Genomic DNA, 18,089 nt, shown 5'->3' with positions numbered 1-18,089 from the left:
GAAAGCTGTCCAACTAGGAGTCGGATTTGATTCGGACCCAGGTGGAACCGGACATGGCATTGTTTTTTGGGGTATGATATTGGGTTTGGACCTAAGTTTATTTGGACCTACCATAAGAGAAACCATACCCGAACTCGATAAAAACTATATGAACTAGACCCGGGCCATACCCATAAAATAATAGTTTTTTATCATTTTTATATTGAAAAATTGTGGGTCTTAATTGGAACTCAGGTTGGGCCTGGATATGCTATAAAATTTCACAAATTATACCTGTCTCCACATATTAATAGGATATTCGGGTCCGGACTCAGGTGTTCTTATTTATCACCATACCTGGATCCTATAAGGTTTGGTATGGGTCGTGTCCGAGTAAACTCAACCTGCTGATACCCCTATGACCAAGATACCCTTAGATGCTGTTCTTCGTCAAAATGAACGGCAGCCACAAATCAACAAAGGCTTCTTGTTTTGGACAAATGTCAGCCATCCATCTTTCAGCCATTGATGCTGCTCATCTAGGAAGCTAACCGCATCGAGAATTTTTGTGGGGGGCCATCTAAGTGGGTACAGACGTTTCTTTCCTCCCCCACATGGATAGACCATCCTTTTGGCAGCCTTTGGTTGTTGTTCATCTTGATGATGGACGGTATGTAGAGCACCCTGGACAGTTTTCTGTCCAAATTCCCTTGGATCTGATCCGCTCCCATCAGCAACAGTACTGGCATTTTTTTACCAAGGATTAAAGTATTCTAACATGTCAACTCCTTGAGCTTGGCTGTCTGTCAACTGAACACGGATCCCATCATTTGAAATAGGATGGGTTCCATCTTACATTCAATCCTAGACATCCAGATAGATTGAATGTAAGATGGAACCCATCCTATTTCAAATGATGGGTGGATCTGTGTTCCTATCAATTGGAGGCCTACTCTCCAATTTATCCTGATGTTGAGCCATTGGCCACAATGCATGCCACTTTGATCGAGCTAGTCCGAGAAGCACAACACAACAGTAGTCCATCAAAAGCTTATGAGAAATCTTTTTGGATGGCATGCAGCAAAGCAAATTGGGTACAATCTCATTGCACACTTTAGTGTACTGACTGCACCTGGTTACCCTCCATCTATTGTTGGGCCTTACAGCTGACAGGCTGTATCCCTGAGATGAAGGACGTTTACTGCACTACAGCTCACAGGCTGTATTTCAAAGATGGAAGGCGGTCAGTTGCAGTAGCAATTGCACATGATCTGCCTTCTTCTTTCTAACCATTTTACCAGAGCAACTCCAGTAATTGGACAGCGAACCTACCCACATTGCAACACATCTTTTGTATGCCGTTGCTGCATGTGTGTTTACAGTAATTTTTTACTCAAAAATCGCTGACACAAAAATGATTTTTCCATCCCATTTTTACTATTTTGGTACTTAAGATTAGCATGTGTTTAACAATTTTCAAAAATTGCTCAACCTCAACAATTTTTTATAAAAGATGTACTCACTTGAGGGCGGGCCACGTTCACTTTCTAGGTGGCTGAGTACCTTTAAAGTTGGTCTGGTCTAATCCCGAGGGTTGGATCAGGTGCAATTACATTGCACACTTTCAGTGTACCGCTCTCCATATGTGGGGCTCAACAAAAGACAGATTGACTATTTAACTACAGAATTGGGTTGGGAACCAAATGAGGTAAGTTGGGTTTCCTGATCTGGTATTGCCTTATCAATTCCTTGATTTTTGCTAGATTCCTATAGATTCAACAGACTTGGACTCCTTCCTTGTGGGGTCAATATGCCATATGCATAGGAGCGCAAGTCCATATTACGAGTATCTCGTATTCATATTCATATCTCTAACCGTTTCAACTTGCTATGAGAGAAAGAGGAAAGGGAAAAACATAGAGAAAGGTAAAGAAGCCAAGATTTTCTCGAAAACAAGGAAGCTAATTCATGTCTCTACGAGAGATGTTCCCCCACAGCTATCTACATCAGTGTTGTGAGAGGCTTACGCCTCAGTACCTAAAGTGTACGCCTTAGAGGCGAACACAAGCTCAAGGTACTGAGGCGTTGTATGAGGCGTTTGCAGGCTTGAAGCACACACTTCACATGGGTGAAGCGCACGCCTCGCATCGAGGCACGCTTCGCTTTTAAGGCGTGCGCTTCAAGGTCGTACCACCACTGCGAGGTCATCCAGTCGACAAAGACGTTGATGAGGCTGGCGAGGTCGAGCATCTGCGAGAACGCCTGGATCTGCCGTGACAACCTCTGGTCGATGAGTCTCAAAGGGACCAACGATTGGGACAGGAGGGTGTCCGGGTGGGGGCTGCACCAGTTCTCCTGGTACAGAGGGCTGCTTGTTGATGGGTTCGGTGGGAGAGGCATTGTTGGTGGTGGTGGTTATTGGAGTTGCGGCTCTTGAAGGAAGAATGGGGTTGTGGTGATCCTTCTGCAGGTGGTGGTGATGATGGTGGTGGGGCTGAGGGTCTTGAGGATGAGGTGGTTTTTGGTAGCCATTCTTTTTTATGGTTTTGGTTGGTGGTGGTGTGAGGGGTTTTGGTTCAATAGAGTTGCATAATTGAGCAAATGGGGTGGGGCTGTTTGGATGGTGGGGATTAAGGTTTTGAGGTTTGCTTGGAGTATGGGTGAAAGGCATTTTGGGGGGCTTTTTGGTGTTTGGGGTTTTGATTCTTTGAGTGGCGAATGGGGACTTGAGGGGGTATCAAGTTTGTGAATTAGGTAATGAACTCTAGACATATTGAGGGAACTCAGAGTTGGCTCAATTGCCAACGAAATTGCATTGTTTCAAAACTTTAAGCAATAGGATTTGAACTTGTTGGGATGTAAAATATATTTAATATACAATCTTTATTATTCAAGTAGCATGTAAGAGCCGAATTGATTTCAACACCTGCTTGTGTTCGGCTCACCAAACCCATTTTACTAGTTCAAACAAACTCTTTAAGAACTGAACATAAGCCCAACCACCGGCCACTAGATGTGTTAATGGAAGTAGCTTCCTTCAGCTTTCATTTGGTGGCACTTGATCTTTACCACGAATTGTTGGATAAATGAGTATACATGTGTGTGCATGTTGGAATTACACAACATTCCATTAGGTTTTGATCTCTCAACGTATTAACGGTGATGTGAATTAACAGCTTCTACCATACAAGCGGAGCCCTCGTTGTATTCAATATGATTTCATGATTGTAGATATAACTCGTTTTATCTTGTACTATGAGTCTAACTTAATTTTTGTTTACATGTGCATGCATATAAGAAAATGAATAATACGAGTTAATTATAGGAAAGTGGTATTTATTTTATACTGTCATTTATTAGTAGTTTTTATTTAAAATTTTCATTATTTTATTAATATTATATATTTTATTATTTTGATAATGAAGCTTACGCTTCAACGCCTTGAGGCTTATGCCTTGCTTCATAACAGGCTTAACGCCTCGCTTCGCCTCATCGCATTTAACAACCTTGATCTACATCATATGATAGATCTATTTCAACTTGCTATATAAATAAGAGATAGAGAAAAGGGGAAAATCACATGGAAAGAGTAAAAGCTTTGATTTTCTAAAAAATAAAAGAACTCGTTGAAGTGGGTGGTTAATTAATAAAGGAAGTGAGAGGGTTATTGGAGACCACCAGTACCATCGAAATGGGTGTTGGGATAGCAATTGAAAATTACCACCTCCCCATGGTTGTGGTCGGATCGTGGAAATGGCCTTCATAAATGCACTCCCAACACCTTGAATTACTGGTTTTCCGTGCTCCCAAATGCAGGGTGGCCACTGGGGTTCTACACTTTCGCTCTGGTGTCTTTCGATGGTCAGCTCCCAAACAGAGCCTAAAGAGAATTGAGTTTCCCATATTTTAGAAGTTTTTTTTGCTTTGGAGGTGGGCTTTCGCTTTCCAATTTTACAAGAAGCTTCTGGTAACTATGGATTGAAGTATTTGGCTTATAAGCAATAGAGTAAAAATAAATTATTTTTACCTTCAGCACTTATTCATGTTTGGTAAGACTTTTTTGTCAATAAAAACGATGCTATGATTTTATTTATTTACTGTTGATCTTGGGTACTGTTCATCTTTAGGATGAAAGGGATCCGAAGCCCGCATACCGACACCTCTTTATGAGCCCTTCATACTAGACCCCTTCGATGGAATGGAAAAAATCTTGTGGGTCCCATCTGAGCGATTGTTGGGATCAGGTGCAATCACATTGCACAAATGCAATGTGCCGCTGCACCTGATCACCCTCCATCTGCTGTTGTAAACAGAAGATGGAGGGTGATCAGGTGCAGCGTCACATTGCATTTGTGCAAAGTGATTGCATCCAATGTTTTCAGTATCATTGTCAATCTGCCTGAATCGGCTGATTCATATCGTATTGGTAGAAAATCGATAGGAAACTGACCTGAACCGGTTTATTTTCAAATAAATCTGAAAAATGGTCAAAATATTATTTTAATATTATTTAAATATTTCCGATATGTCTTTTGGTGGTTGAAAGTTGGCCGATTTAGTTCAATTCAACTCGAATCGGAAAACGGTACTATTACCAGAATCGTTTTCAAAGTCGATTCAGGGTCCCAAACGATTCTTACAACATCGATTGCACCTGATCCTGCCTCATCTAAGTGATGGATATCCCAGTCACATTGTTTTCTCTGTCTTTCTTCTTGAGATGAACAGCATTCAAGGCACCTAACTCTTTCTATTACAGGCTCTCCACACCCCAAAAAAGGGTGCTATGTTCTGACTTATGACGTCACAGGATCTTTGTTGATTCTAGTCGTCCAACTGATGCATCTAGACGGCTACGGTTAGTTCATATCCAAGTGAAAATGTGGACTAGTCCTGGGCATTGGTTGCTTAGCTGAGATTGAACATATATAAGATGGATCCCCTCGTACCTACCGTTCAATTTTCTTCAAAGGCAGGGCACTCAATTTATCCTCCTTCCCTCATCTCCTACTTCACAACCGATGCCTGTAGGAGACCATTCCTCCCTTGAAACGATGGCAACTAGAGTCTAGAGGGAAAACCATTAGATGCAAAGGTTGGTCATTCCCCTCAACCTTGAATTCTATCTCTCTTTCTCCAATATCTCCATGTTTAACCAATCTCTTTGGTACCCAAATCCAGGTGCTGTTTGTTGGAGCCCAGGTGAGCCATTAGTGATCCAAGAAGTGGATGTTGCTCCCCCACAATCTTGGGAAGTAAGAATCAAGATCATTTGCACCAGCCTTTGTCGTACTGACCTTACTTTCTGGAAGCTAAAAGTAAGCAAAAGATTCAATTTCTAAGGTTTTTGAAAAGAAAGACCCATTTCTCTGAATGATTGGAATCATTTGCTTTCAGGAAGCACTTGGCACATTCCCCAAGATTTTAGGCCATGAGGCTGTTGGGTAATCACTGCTTCTTCATGCTTGATTTCATCATATCATATCCATGAACATTCTAATTTCAATGTGATGAATGATACTAATCTGGGGTTGCATGAATATATGTGTTTCTGGTCAGGGTTGTGGAGAGTGTGGGGGACAAGGTAAGTGAGGTGAAGGAGGGGGACATGGTGATTCCTTGTTTTTGGGCTACCTGTGGGGAATGTGGGTGTTGCAGGTCTGAAAAGAGCAACTTCTGCACAAAATTCCCGTTTGAGTTCAGCAATGGGATGCCTAGAGACAACACTAGCAGGTTCTCGACTGCTGACAGCACGACCGTGCACCATTTCTTCTTTGTCTCGAGCTTCATCGAGTACACGGTTGTGGATGTTTCTCACGTCGTCAAGGTTGATCCTTATATACCTCCTCAGAAGGCATGCTTGCTTGGATGTGCCGTTACCACAGGTACCAACCTAAGTTTTCTAATGTTTGTTTGAATGGGAAAATCCCCTCCACACAATATTCCACAGTTTGCTCGTTTCCATGGAAACAGTCACCCTGTCGATATTGGCGTTGATAATGTCACATAAGGTTTTTTCTTTTTTTGTGATGACAAGTAACCTCCCTAGGAACAACAGAGGTCACTTAAGGTGTCCCTAAGCCGCCTATCTAATGAAAACCTCCCTAACCTACTCTGTTGGTGATTTGTCTGCCTACTCATTAGGTTTTTTCCCAACACTTATCCACCAGAATGTGGCTTTCTAAATCTTGGTGGGGGAAAATGATTCCGGATCACGGCGTGCATGTACAAGTACATCCTCTGCGTTAGTCACTCATACAGGGTGTGTTTGCCTCGCTAGGTAATACTCTCATGTAGAAGGTTGTGTTGAGTGTTAGGGCACATTTTCTTGCCCCTAAATGAGAATTGTTCTCTCACAACAGCCAGAGGACGTTCCTCATTTGCTTCACTTCCCACATGCAAGCAAACACGAGAAAATGAGGTAATGAGATTCGATGACTTCTGTTCTCGATAAAATATTGTCTGTCCTCATGAGTTCACACATGCCTTGGTTAAGACTCACAAGACAATGTCATTTTGACAAAATTTGACCCTCATGGATGTGTTCAACAAGGTGCTGAAATCTACTTTGACCAAGCTGCTTTTTGACTTTTTATTTTTTTAAAGGTCTGGCTGTTTGAAAGACTTTTAAAATGCATTTATATAATGTTTACGGGGGCATTGTGACTGTTTAAGAGGTGATTGTTTAAGATCATTTTCGTTTAATTTTCAAACCTTTGGATTTATGACCTCTAATCTCATTTATCATAAAACTCTTTGGCCTCTTAAAGTCTATATTTTTTTTATTTTTTAGATAATCAAATTTTTTTATTCTCAAGCTTTCTTTTATCTATTCCTTTGTTTTAGATTTGGCTTGCCAAGTTCAAGTATCGGAGAGGTTACCTGATCTTGCGAAGCAGTTCAACCCTATTCTTATCCTAAGAACTCAATTGTAACAAACCATTTCCGCATCTTCAAAATTTTCAAAATAGGGCTATTGAAGTTGTAAAGATAGCGATCTTAAGAACATGCCTCTGGGCTTGAGATCTCGATTTTCCTAAATCCTATTTTTGGTCACCAATTGTTTCAACAACAAGACACTAAGAGTACATTTGTGTGTCACAAAAAATGAATGTTTTTCTTCGCATGCATTTTTATAGGGCCAATGTGACAACACAAACAGTGAAAATGATTGTTTTTGCGAAAACTCTCGATGAACATGACAAAATACACACTCGAGGTGAGTTTTTTTTTGCAGAAATGATTCCGTGAGAGGAGGTCTGATTCCGTTTCGGTGGTAAGGGTTTCCAAGAAGGGGGGTGCCCCCTTCCGTGACACAAATGCGCCCTAAGTATTCAATGTCAATCCTAGCTGTCCATCCTAGACTGCTGAGATGGGCTTCTATCAATGCTAGCCATTGGTTGGACAACTAGGATTGAACGAACGATGGATCATATCATGTCTTTTTTTTATATGACAAGAAACCCTTGTCTAAGCGAGGAAAAACCCTGGTTAAGGGGTAACGACCCTTATCGAATTTCTCCATGAGAGATCTGGAAATTTATGTAAGGGCACTGAAGGTCAGACCTGGAACTGCAGGTTGTACCAATTTCATACCCACGTTAGGACCTTTTAAACTTTTGGTTCTTCTTAGACCAGATAATACCTTTATAGACTGTATATTTCTTTTTTATCTCTTCCCCAAATTATTAGTACACTAAAAATTTGATACAGGCGTTGGGGCTGCTTGGAAAGCTGCAAAAGTGGAGAAAGGTGCAAAAGTGGCCATTTTTGGGTTGGGTGCGGTAGGATTAGCAGTAAGTATTGATCCCTCTTGTTTCCTATGCTTTTATAGGAAAGGTCGTAACGCTGGATGGCCTTTTGGGCATTAGCAGCGGTCATGGCCGCTTCTAATTCCCTTTATTTCACAAAAAAAAAAAATTGTCGCCTCTGATTCGTTCTGGATCAACGGCGGAAAAAGTCTGATAACGGTGGACAATTTGCTCGTCCACTGTTAGGGGCTTCTCTGCTTATATATATATATATATATATATATATATATATATATATATATATATATATATATATATATATATATATATATATATATATATATATATATATATATATATAAAGGATTTTATGATTTAAAAAACTTAAAGAATTTTAAACATTGATTTTTAGCATATTATAAAATCCTACTTACACATAAAAAAAAATTCTATAAGAGCCAGTTATTAGGTTTTTTATTATGGAGATCATATCCATATACCCATATTTGCCAAAAAACACTTTTAAAATTATTTTTTGAAAGTGATCAGATTTTCAAAAAATGCTTTTAGATATGATTTTTAAAAGTGGTTTGGACAAATTTTATATATATATATATATATATATATATATATATATATATATATATATATATATATATATATATATATAATCCTGTATCAGTTTTACCTTGCATTAATTTTTTTTATGAAATTGCATACTGTATATATCTATGTCATATTCATATGATTGTGGATATGAAGATGCCACCACTTATATCATGTTTTCAATATGACTACTACACATAGTTGACATAAACGGGTACGGATATTGGTACCCGTACATGGTGCTGGTACGGGTATACGAGGGCTTAACAAGTTTCAAGTATATTTTTATTTGAAATGCATTCGATACGAGTTTCTTATAAACATTGATAAGGTTTCTAAGAAAATTGAAACTAGTTTATGAAAAGTTGATATGAAATATATATTGTTATAAAGATACTTATGAATTAAAATAGTTAAATATACATATATAATCAATCATTGTTGTATAATAAATTTTCAATAAATTTTATATTTATAAATATTAATATAAACAATGACTTTGTAAAAATATCAATAGAAACTAGGTTGATACTCATTTATAATATAACAACGATGTGTTTCTATGTAAGATGATACATATAGGATGTAATTTTCAGTCTTCATTTTACTTAAGGTTGCCTAATTTGTGATTGTTATTTAATTTAATTAATTCCTAAGTTACAATATTTGGTGCTAAAATGAATTAGGGTAATTTACATATAGGCACCTAGCTTATGGCACTTGACTACCTCAGTTTTCAAATATTTAAGATAAATGCTTATCTTTCTAAAAAATTACTTAAATGATTGCCTACTTTTCCCTTTTAAATTTAATTAGTTGCTCTTAACTATAGCTACAAAAGTGACAATTGATAATTTAATGGAATACAAAAAGTCAATAATATGATTTTAAAGAGTGAACTATAGTTAAGTGATATAACACTACAACAAAGCAGTAGATTAGCGACGACCACATTCCGTCGCTAATCCGTCGCTAACATGGTTAGCGACGGATTAGCGACAACGAGGCGACAGTATGCTTACGTCGCGAATATTTCGACGCTAACTGGCGACGGAATTATTCCGTCGCCAGGTCCGTCGCTAATTGCGACGGAATAACGAGCGCTATATTCCGTCGCCAATCCGCCGATACTAAACGGCGACCACGGCTTGGCGACGGATTTAATTCCGTCGCTAAGCCGTCGCTAGATTAATATGTATAGCGACGGAATCATCCATCGCTAATCCGTCGCAAACATGAAAAAAATAAAAAAAAATGTATTTAAAAATTTATATTTCCTGTACAATTTCTATTTCCTGTACAATTTATATTTCTTGTAAATAAAAAACAAACCACACAAAAAAATTCATATAACAAGTATCTACAATAATTAATCATTCCACCTTAAAATTAAGAAGTTTAATTATTTACAATTCAACAATTACATTTAGGAAAAATAAAAAAAATAGAACTTCTTCAACACAGTCCTCTAATCATCGCCAAGATTTTGTGCGTCTTCTTGTTCATTGTCTTTATCTGTCCCTTCAGCTCCACTATCCTGATTATCGCTAGCAGCCTACACAAGAAAAGAGCAGTCAGTATTGATAAACAAAATATAATGAAATAAATTACACACTATATGTGATTCTATCATGTGCTCATGTGTGATCTAAGGCAATAAAAAAACTCTATATGTGATTCTATCATGCTCATATGTGTGCTAAGGCAGTCAAAAAATTGAATATGTGATTATAGCATGTTCATATATGTTCTAAGGCATCTAAAAAAACTCTATATGTGATTCTACCATGCTCAAATGTGCTTTAAGGCAGTCAAAAAACTATATATGTGATTCGATCATGCTCGTATGTGTGCTAAGGCAGTAAAAAAATTGAATATGTGAATATAGCATGCTCATATGTGCTCTAAGGCAGGCAAAGCCAAAAATTTTATATGTGATTCTATCATAAATGATATATAACATGTTCATATGTGTTCTAAGGCAGTTAAAAAACTCTATATGTTATTATAGCATGTTCATATGTGTGCTAAGGCAGTCAAAAAACAGAATATGTGATTATAATATACTCATATGTGTTCTTAGGCACTCAAAAAACTGAATATGTGATTATAGCATGCTCATATGTGTTCTAATGCAGTCAAAAAAACTTTATATGTGATTCTATCATGCTCATATGTGCTCTAAGGCAGACAAAAAGTTATATATATATATATATATATATATATATATATATATATATATGTGTGATTCTATCATGCTCATATGTGTGCTAAGGCAGTCAAAAAATTGAATATGTGATTATAGCATGTTCATATGTGTTCTAAGGCATATAAAAAAACTCTATATGTGATTCTACCATGCTCAGATGTGCTTTAAGGCAGGCAAAAAACTATATATGTGATTCGATCATGCTCGTATGTGTGCTAAGGCAGTAAAAAAATTGAATATGTGAATATAGCATGCTCATATGTGCTCTAAGGCAGGCAAAGCAACTTTATATGTGATTCTATCATGCTCATATGTGTGCTAAGGCAGTAAAAAAATTGAATATGTGATTATAGCATGTTCATATGTGTTCTAAGGCATCTAAAAAAACTCTATATGTGATTCTACCATGCTCAGATGTGCTTTAAGACAGTCAAAAACTATATATGTGATTATACCTGAGAGGGACCTGAAATCGAAGATCCCCTATCCTGAACAGCGGCCTTGATCTCATTTCGGAGAAAGGAGGCGACGGTGTATTGGAAGTAGTTATTCAGTGATTCATTAATGATCTCGCGTACATCATCACCGGAAAGAATAGTCGGCTGCTTGGAGCTTATGTCGGCGCAAGAAGTCGGTGAGCCGTAACTGGAAGAACCAATAACTGGTGAAGTGTTCATATTACTCCCAAACCCGAACACGCGACCTTTTTTGGGTTCACCTGCTGCAGTCACCCATGCTGTAGGATCAAATGATGGATGCTGAGTAGCGTCTTCGCCATATCGCTCTACCATCTGTTGCTCATATGCCTCCTACAAAATAATGTTTAAAGTATTCATTAATAATTAATGATAACATTATGATAACTTGCATATATATTGCAATGATTATTAATAGAATTAATACATACCATTGTCGTTCTCGCCTTCTCTGATACGAAGACTCCCGTGGTCTTCCGTTTATGTGTTTCTACAAACACATCCTTATATGGTACACTGCCTCCTTTTTCTACTTCCTGCGAAGTTAAATGACAAAAGATTTAGTACACAAGTTTGCAACAATACTTATAAAATTAATATTATATATTGATGAGTTACCATTTTCTTTAGGTGGCTCCCAAATGTCTTAGATCCACCTGTGTGTAGATGGACTTCGGGCATCTTCGATCGATTTTGTGAAGCCTTCGCAGAGCGATTTTTAAATGCATCTCCCGTCCACTTATCACACATTTCATCCCAGTAATCTCTCCTGATAGTAATAGGACCATGGCTCTTTCACAGTAATGGATCATCTACTACGCCAGATGCTTTTTTTGCTGCAGTCTTCATAGTGTGCAACATGTCTGCAAATCGATTGGCAGCCACCTTCTGCCACACATTCCTTGCATCATTTTCTTCCACCGTAGTTGCAAAGCGATTCGAAGCCTATAAATATTTTCAGAAAGTTAGTAGACATTGCTTAAATAAATTAAATATGAAACACATTAACTATGAGGAACAACTGTATACCATGAATGAGGACCACAATCTGTCTAGCACCTCCTTTGGGTACTCTTTCCATTGAGCAACTGGTTCTGGTAGATGTTGAAGAAGTGAATTCCTAATCTCCCGTACTATTTCTTGTGGCTCAAACCTCGTGCTGCACATGAATTGTTACACAGTAAATATCAATATAAAATATTTAAAAGATATGCAATAATTGAAAACAAAATACTTACGGTCGATTATCGATATACACTATTCGAATGAGTTTTCTTGTGCCAGCCTGAGAAGACCCTGTTTCCTGTGTTGGCTGTTGACTTGTGCGATCAACTGGTGTAGGTGGGTCGTGTACAGGCGCAACATCATATGTAAAAAAATACATTAGAAATTCTCAGAATGTGCATTTGAACTAATCAAGCATCTAATTAGTTATATGATATACCTATCACAGGAGCCTGTGAAGATGAAGGTTGAGCCTGACTACTACTGGATGAGCGACCACTATAACCTCCACGAACCATATTCTAACAAATAACATATGTCATACAATACATTCAAATAATTCACATCAAGTATTACAATGCATTCAAGTCATTCACATCAAGCATTGCAATGCATTCAAATAATTCAAATCATTGACATCAAGTATTGCACTAATTCAAATCATTCGTTAATTGCATAAATTATAATACATTCAGATAATTGAAATCATTCACATCAAGTATTACAATGCATTCGAATCATTCGTATCAAGTATTCTAACGAATTAAGAAAAAAACAATCAGAATGCTACGATGAAGAAAATATCAAATTTATCATGCAATATACTATGTCAAACAATAACAAGAATTTTGATGCATGCATTGGTAACTTAATATTTTCATGTGCAAACTATTAATGACACGATACAATCATTTGAAGCATGCTTTTATTATAAAATTTCACATGGAAGTCAAAATCAAATTGAAAGTAACTACATGCAAGCATGGATACAATTACATCAAACATTGCAATACATCATAATCATTCATATCAAATAAATGGCAAACATGTACCTGCAGCAAACACACTTCAATATCTCACTAACTACTACCATGCTTAGCATGAACTCCGTACTCCAAAAATAAGAACACTTCCATATTTCTACATTAAAATCATGCTCAGCATGATCTCCGAACTCCAACAAAGCAGTCCTAGATATCAACAACTAAGTGAGTGTGTGAACAATAAAGTGCTGCATTCAATAAATTAAATAACATGTGATACGTTTGCATCACTTACTCACCACGGGTATTTACCCGATTTGCATTGTTTTTGTCATTTACTTACCACAGGTGGCCGAGCACGAGTTGGTTCCGTTGAAAAATCTGCAAAAAAACAAAACAAATTAAGTAACAAACTAACTAATCATGAAACAAGATGAAACACTAACTAAAAAAATTAAAACAAATTAAAACAACTCTAACTAATTGAAAGAAGAGAAAAGAAAAATAGTATATATGTTAAGCCAAATCTAACTAGAAGATGCTAATGTTTCAAATAGTCTATTATATTTTAGGAGTGTGGTTCTTCATAACTACAGTGTGGTTCTTCATGTAACATAATTTTGCAGGCAACAGGACTTAATGCAAATGAAGAGATCAATGGAATTAGTCATTTAAGCAGTTACATAACTTACATTCTTTTTTCCCACTTCCAGCATAAACTAAAGAGCAGGCCTCTAAGAAACACAATGGATCATCAAGTTGCTTGGCATACTAGATACTCCATTTATTGAAGAAAGAGGCCAAATACAAGGTGAGAGAAGCTCAACAAACGCTAGGAGTTAGTCAAATTATATGTGCAAAATCTTGTCAATTTTTGTGACTCCGGATGAGTCAAGGAGTCTGATATGGGAAGTAACATAATTCAAGGACAAATTACTCTAAGAGCATTCTGCTAGATCAAGCGAAAAAACCTCACAATTTCAAACCAAAGGGAAATTTGTGTTTATGTTCAATGGATCGCACCTGTCAAGACAAAATGTTTTGAACAACAAAGACGCAATTTAAAAGCTCACTGCAAATCTAATGTACAACTTTTCCAAGCTAACTAAGATTATCGATTGAAATTAAGTAAAGCATGAACTGTGTTAGAATTCAGAAACCCGCTGACTCTTTACAATGGCTACCATGGGATCAGATTAAGCAATTACTATGCCACAACGTCCTCATTAATAAATAATAAGAAGAAGATACGACCAAAAGATGTTAAATTTTAAGTATTGAAAAAAAAAACTTTTGAATAAAAAGACAATGGGCAACAGAAAAAAAAAACACATTTTCAACCATCTACGTGAATTTCAATACTAACGAATGACGCTTTTGATGTTAAATTTCAACAAAAAAATGAAGGAAAATAAAATGGGAAAACATTGATCCAGAGTATTCTATAGATGAATAAGATACAAAAGAGAACAAAATCCAAATTTGAAAATCAAATCAGTCCCGAAACCGTACGCAAAAAACGATCATCGGTAAAGCGCTAACAAAAGAGCGCCTAGAGCACGAATCGTAGAATTATACACAACAATGAGCGAGAAAAATCAGGAATCTGAGCTCGAAACACAAATCTCATGGACAAGTGAAAACGAAAACAGAGTCCTGAACACGCATCGCCGAATTATACACGATAACGATCTACAACAAGCATAAATCCGAGCACTAAACGCAGATTCCACCAAATCTTCCACAAAAAGCCTGAAATCTAAGCCGAAACCACGAGATCTGAGCAATCTAGATAAAAAAACATGGGAAAGCCCCAACAGCAGAGAGGGGGAGACCTGGAGCGAAGCTCAGGGGCCACTAGGTTGCCGGAACTCAGAGCGGAGGCGAAGAGGTGGCTGCAGGGAGGATCGTCGGTCGTCGGCGGCTGAGGATGCCGGTTGCGAGTCGCCGGCGAAGGGGAGACAACACCTCCCGGCAGCAGCCACAGGGAGGAACAGCAGGGAGGAGGAAGAGGTCGGCGGCGGGTCGCCGGTGCTCGGGGTCCCTGGCGCAGCCGCTAGCCAAGCAGGGAGGTCGGCAGCGAGAATCGTCGGCGAGGCGGCGGCGGCCGGACGGTGGCGAGAGCCGACGGGCGGCGGGAGGGAGAAGGCGGCGGGCGGGAGCAATACAGCCAAACAGGAAAAAGAGAAAGAGGGATGGGATTAGGGATTTACGCGACATTTAGCGACGGAAAAATTCCGTCGCTAAGCCGTCGCTAAATCAAAATACCAAAATACAAAAAACGCGACGGAATATATTCTGTCGCTACACCGTCGCTAATTAGCGACGGATTAGCGACGACAGAGTTCCCTCTCTAAATCCATCGCTAAAATGGTGTTCTTGTAATAAAAAGTAGCGACAAACAATTTAGTCGCTAATCCGTCGCTAAGTAGCGACAGATTAGCGATAAAATTTGTTTCCTCGCTAATCCGTCGCAAATTAGCGACAGATTCTATCTCTAGCTAATCTGTTGCTAATTAGCGACGAATTTTTTCCGTCGCTAATTTCCGTCGCTAATTAACAATTTTCTTGTAGTGTAAAGAGAAAATTGGGCGATCATTTGAGCAATTTCTTGGAAAGGTAGGTATTTATTTTAAATATTTGAAGACTGAGGCAGCTAGATATAAATTTGCCATACGTTAGACACCTATATGTAAATTACCCAATAAATTAACAATTGCCAAGAACCATCTGTTTGAAGTATAGACTAATATAAATGATATAAAGGGTAAAACCTTGGGGTGCTTTTATTACCTCAGGAAAGTACTGTTTGTGAGATTGAATTCCACAGGAAAGAAAATGACTGATATGAGGAAATCTTTGCATAACTTTTCCTCAGTTTCTAAAGAAAAATGATTTTGTGTTCTTGGGCATTCAATTATGCATTAAAATCTGCCTAAGATGTCAAAATACAAGCACATTGCAAAAGGCCCATCTAGCACTTCAGCTTTGATGTCATAGAGGTGTCATGAACCGATTTGGTTCCACTCATTCCCATCTTCATACTCCATCTGGGATCTTATTGATACAAGTTGTTTTGCTCAAATCTGACTTCATAAATGAATTCAACACGGTCAATTTGATTGGAATTGGATCTTATATTGCATTTAAAAAAAAACTATATATGAATTTTTAAATCAACAATTTTTAGCATGTTTACAATCGTTGATTTCTGAATCATATCACCAATGACATCCATCTAGAACACATCAATGAAGCCAAACATATTTTATATATTAAAATATCAATACAATTTTTTTATTAGTTAAAAATTAAAAGGCTGAATCACCATATTCTATTTTTGAATAAAATTTCAAACTCGAGTCGCAAGCCCGGTCGTACCCGTATCCTTGTGACACAGTGCTCAAGTTTTTATTTTTTGATTTATTACTCGAAGAAACCACATATATATGGGATCTAAGACCTTGTCGCACTGGCTCAAGCTGCCATACCTATGGTTGTCTGAGAGGCGTAAAACTCTGAGGCTAGGACTCTCGCCCCCGGGGCCTATGCTGGGCGTTGGCCAGAGGATGACACCTGCAGGAATCAAACCCTAATTGACCTTCTGACCGCCAAGGCCCAACCCCGCTACGCCAACCCCCTTGGGGCGACATAGTGCTCGAGTTATTCTCGGAGATTTTAATAGATCACTCATGATTTTCAGGTTGCAGAGGGTGCTAGGCTTCAAGGTGCTTCACAAATTATTGGAGTTGATAAGAACCCAAGAAAATTCGAGATTGGTAGGTTTAGCTATTTGTTTACTTTTCCTTCCCGTTAACTCGCAGTTTGGATTGTTTTTTTTTTTTTTTGAAAGGCAAGCTGGGGTGAGGCAGACCCCTACCAGTTATACTACTATACCATTGGGTTTTGAACCTGCAACGTCTCAACACAAGGTGACGCGCACTAGATGCTCCTACCAGGCAAGCTGAGCCCCCGGTGGTAACTCGCTGTTTGGATTGTGAGTCTTGATCTCCCCGAAAATTCAAAAAAAAAATCATGAGGTTAGAACTACCATCTATAGAGGTGGACATTTTCTAAAATCAGGTTTGGGTTTCTTTATAAGATGTTAAAACTTGTGTATTTGAGAAGGTAAATTCTCTGATCCAAACATGTCTGTGATTTCTTCCTAGCACTCATTCACATTTAGGTGTGGGCAATGGCCAGGCAGTCTAATGTTCCTACAACCAACCAGGATTTGCTTGGCGCAATGGACCTCCCATCCCACCCCTAGTCTTAAGTATATTTACAAATCTTAATAAGACAGTTGGATGGTTAGGTTGCACAGCGATAACTGAGGGGTTTCAGGTTCGAATCTCAGAGGTTATCTCTTCTCTTTTTTTTAATATTTACACAAAGAAACCACCCTCAGGATTAGGGATGGCAGTGGGGCGGGGCGGGGCGGGGGACAAGGTTTCCACCCCCGCCCCGCCTCAAAATTGTATCCTCCACCCCGCCCCGCCTCCTTGGCGGGGATGGATTTTATCCTCCACCCCTGCCTCCATCCCCGTTTCATACCCTTCATCCCCGGTCCAAACGGGGCGAGGCGGGGCGGGGCCCCGCTTTCCCCCGGTCCACTGCCATCCCTACTCAGGATCAGAGACCTAATCGTGTTGGCTTTGCAGCAGGTATTTACGGTTGCTGTCCTGGCAGTGTAAAACTCCATGGGCCTCTTGCCCCCAAGGGAGTCGCCATGCTTCATCTTGCTTAAGGGGTGACACTCATGGGATTTGAACCTAGACCACCTTCCTAGCGGCCTAGGTCCCATCCCACTATGCCAAACCCCTTACTTTCTCTTAGCTTGCCTATAAAAAATATAATTATCAAGATTTTGACAGTAATCAAGGCGAAATCTTGAGATAAATTGAAAAAATTTTGTTTTTTTTTTGGGGAAAAATAATCTCAGTATTTAAGAGACAGAATTTTATAAAAAAATGCAAAAATAATTTTAAAAAGGATAAAATTGCAATAACATTGTGATATATTGGAAATGAGTGAGATTTTTTCAAATCTCAGGCTATTATTTTATGGGCTCTGAATATTT

The 18,089-nt window shown here is 38.5% G+C and overlaps 1 protein-coding gene across 1 annotated transcript; it reads left to right on the top strand.

The window, feature by feature from the left end:
• The first annotated feature begins 2,206 nt into the window (after positions 1 to 2,206).
• On the top strand, positions 2,207 to 17,756 carry LOC149841257 (alcohol dehydrogenase-like 7). The gene is made up of 8 exons (XM_090005222.1): positions 2,207 to 2,393; positions 2,450 to 2,503; positions 5,161 to 5,297; positions 5,377 to 5,423; positions 5,539 to 5,864; positions 7,693 to 7,775; positions 16,713 to 16,788; positions 17,674 to 17,756. Exons 1-8 carry the CDS (start codon positions 2,207 to 2,209, stop codon positions 17,754 to 17,756), a joined length of 993 nt encoding a protein of 330 aa, XP_089861348.1.
• The last annotated feature ends 333 nt before the right edge of the window (positions 17,757 to 18,089 follow it).

Source organism: Nuphar pumila, chromosome 4 (assembly GCF_984573655.1).
Source record: "Nuphar pumila chromosome 4, dmNupPumi1.hap1.1, whole genome shotgun sequence".
In the NCBI taxonomy this organism is placed as follows: Eukaryota; Viridiplantae; Streptophyta; class Magnoliopsida; order Nymphaeales; family Nymphaeaceae; genus Nuphar; species Nuphar pumila.
The sequence above is the reverse complement of the archived record's forward strand: the minus strand, read 5'-3'. Positions and strand labels throughout refer to the sequence as shown.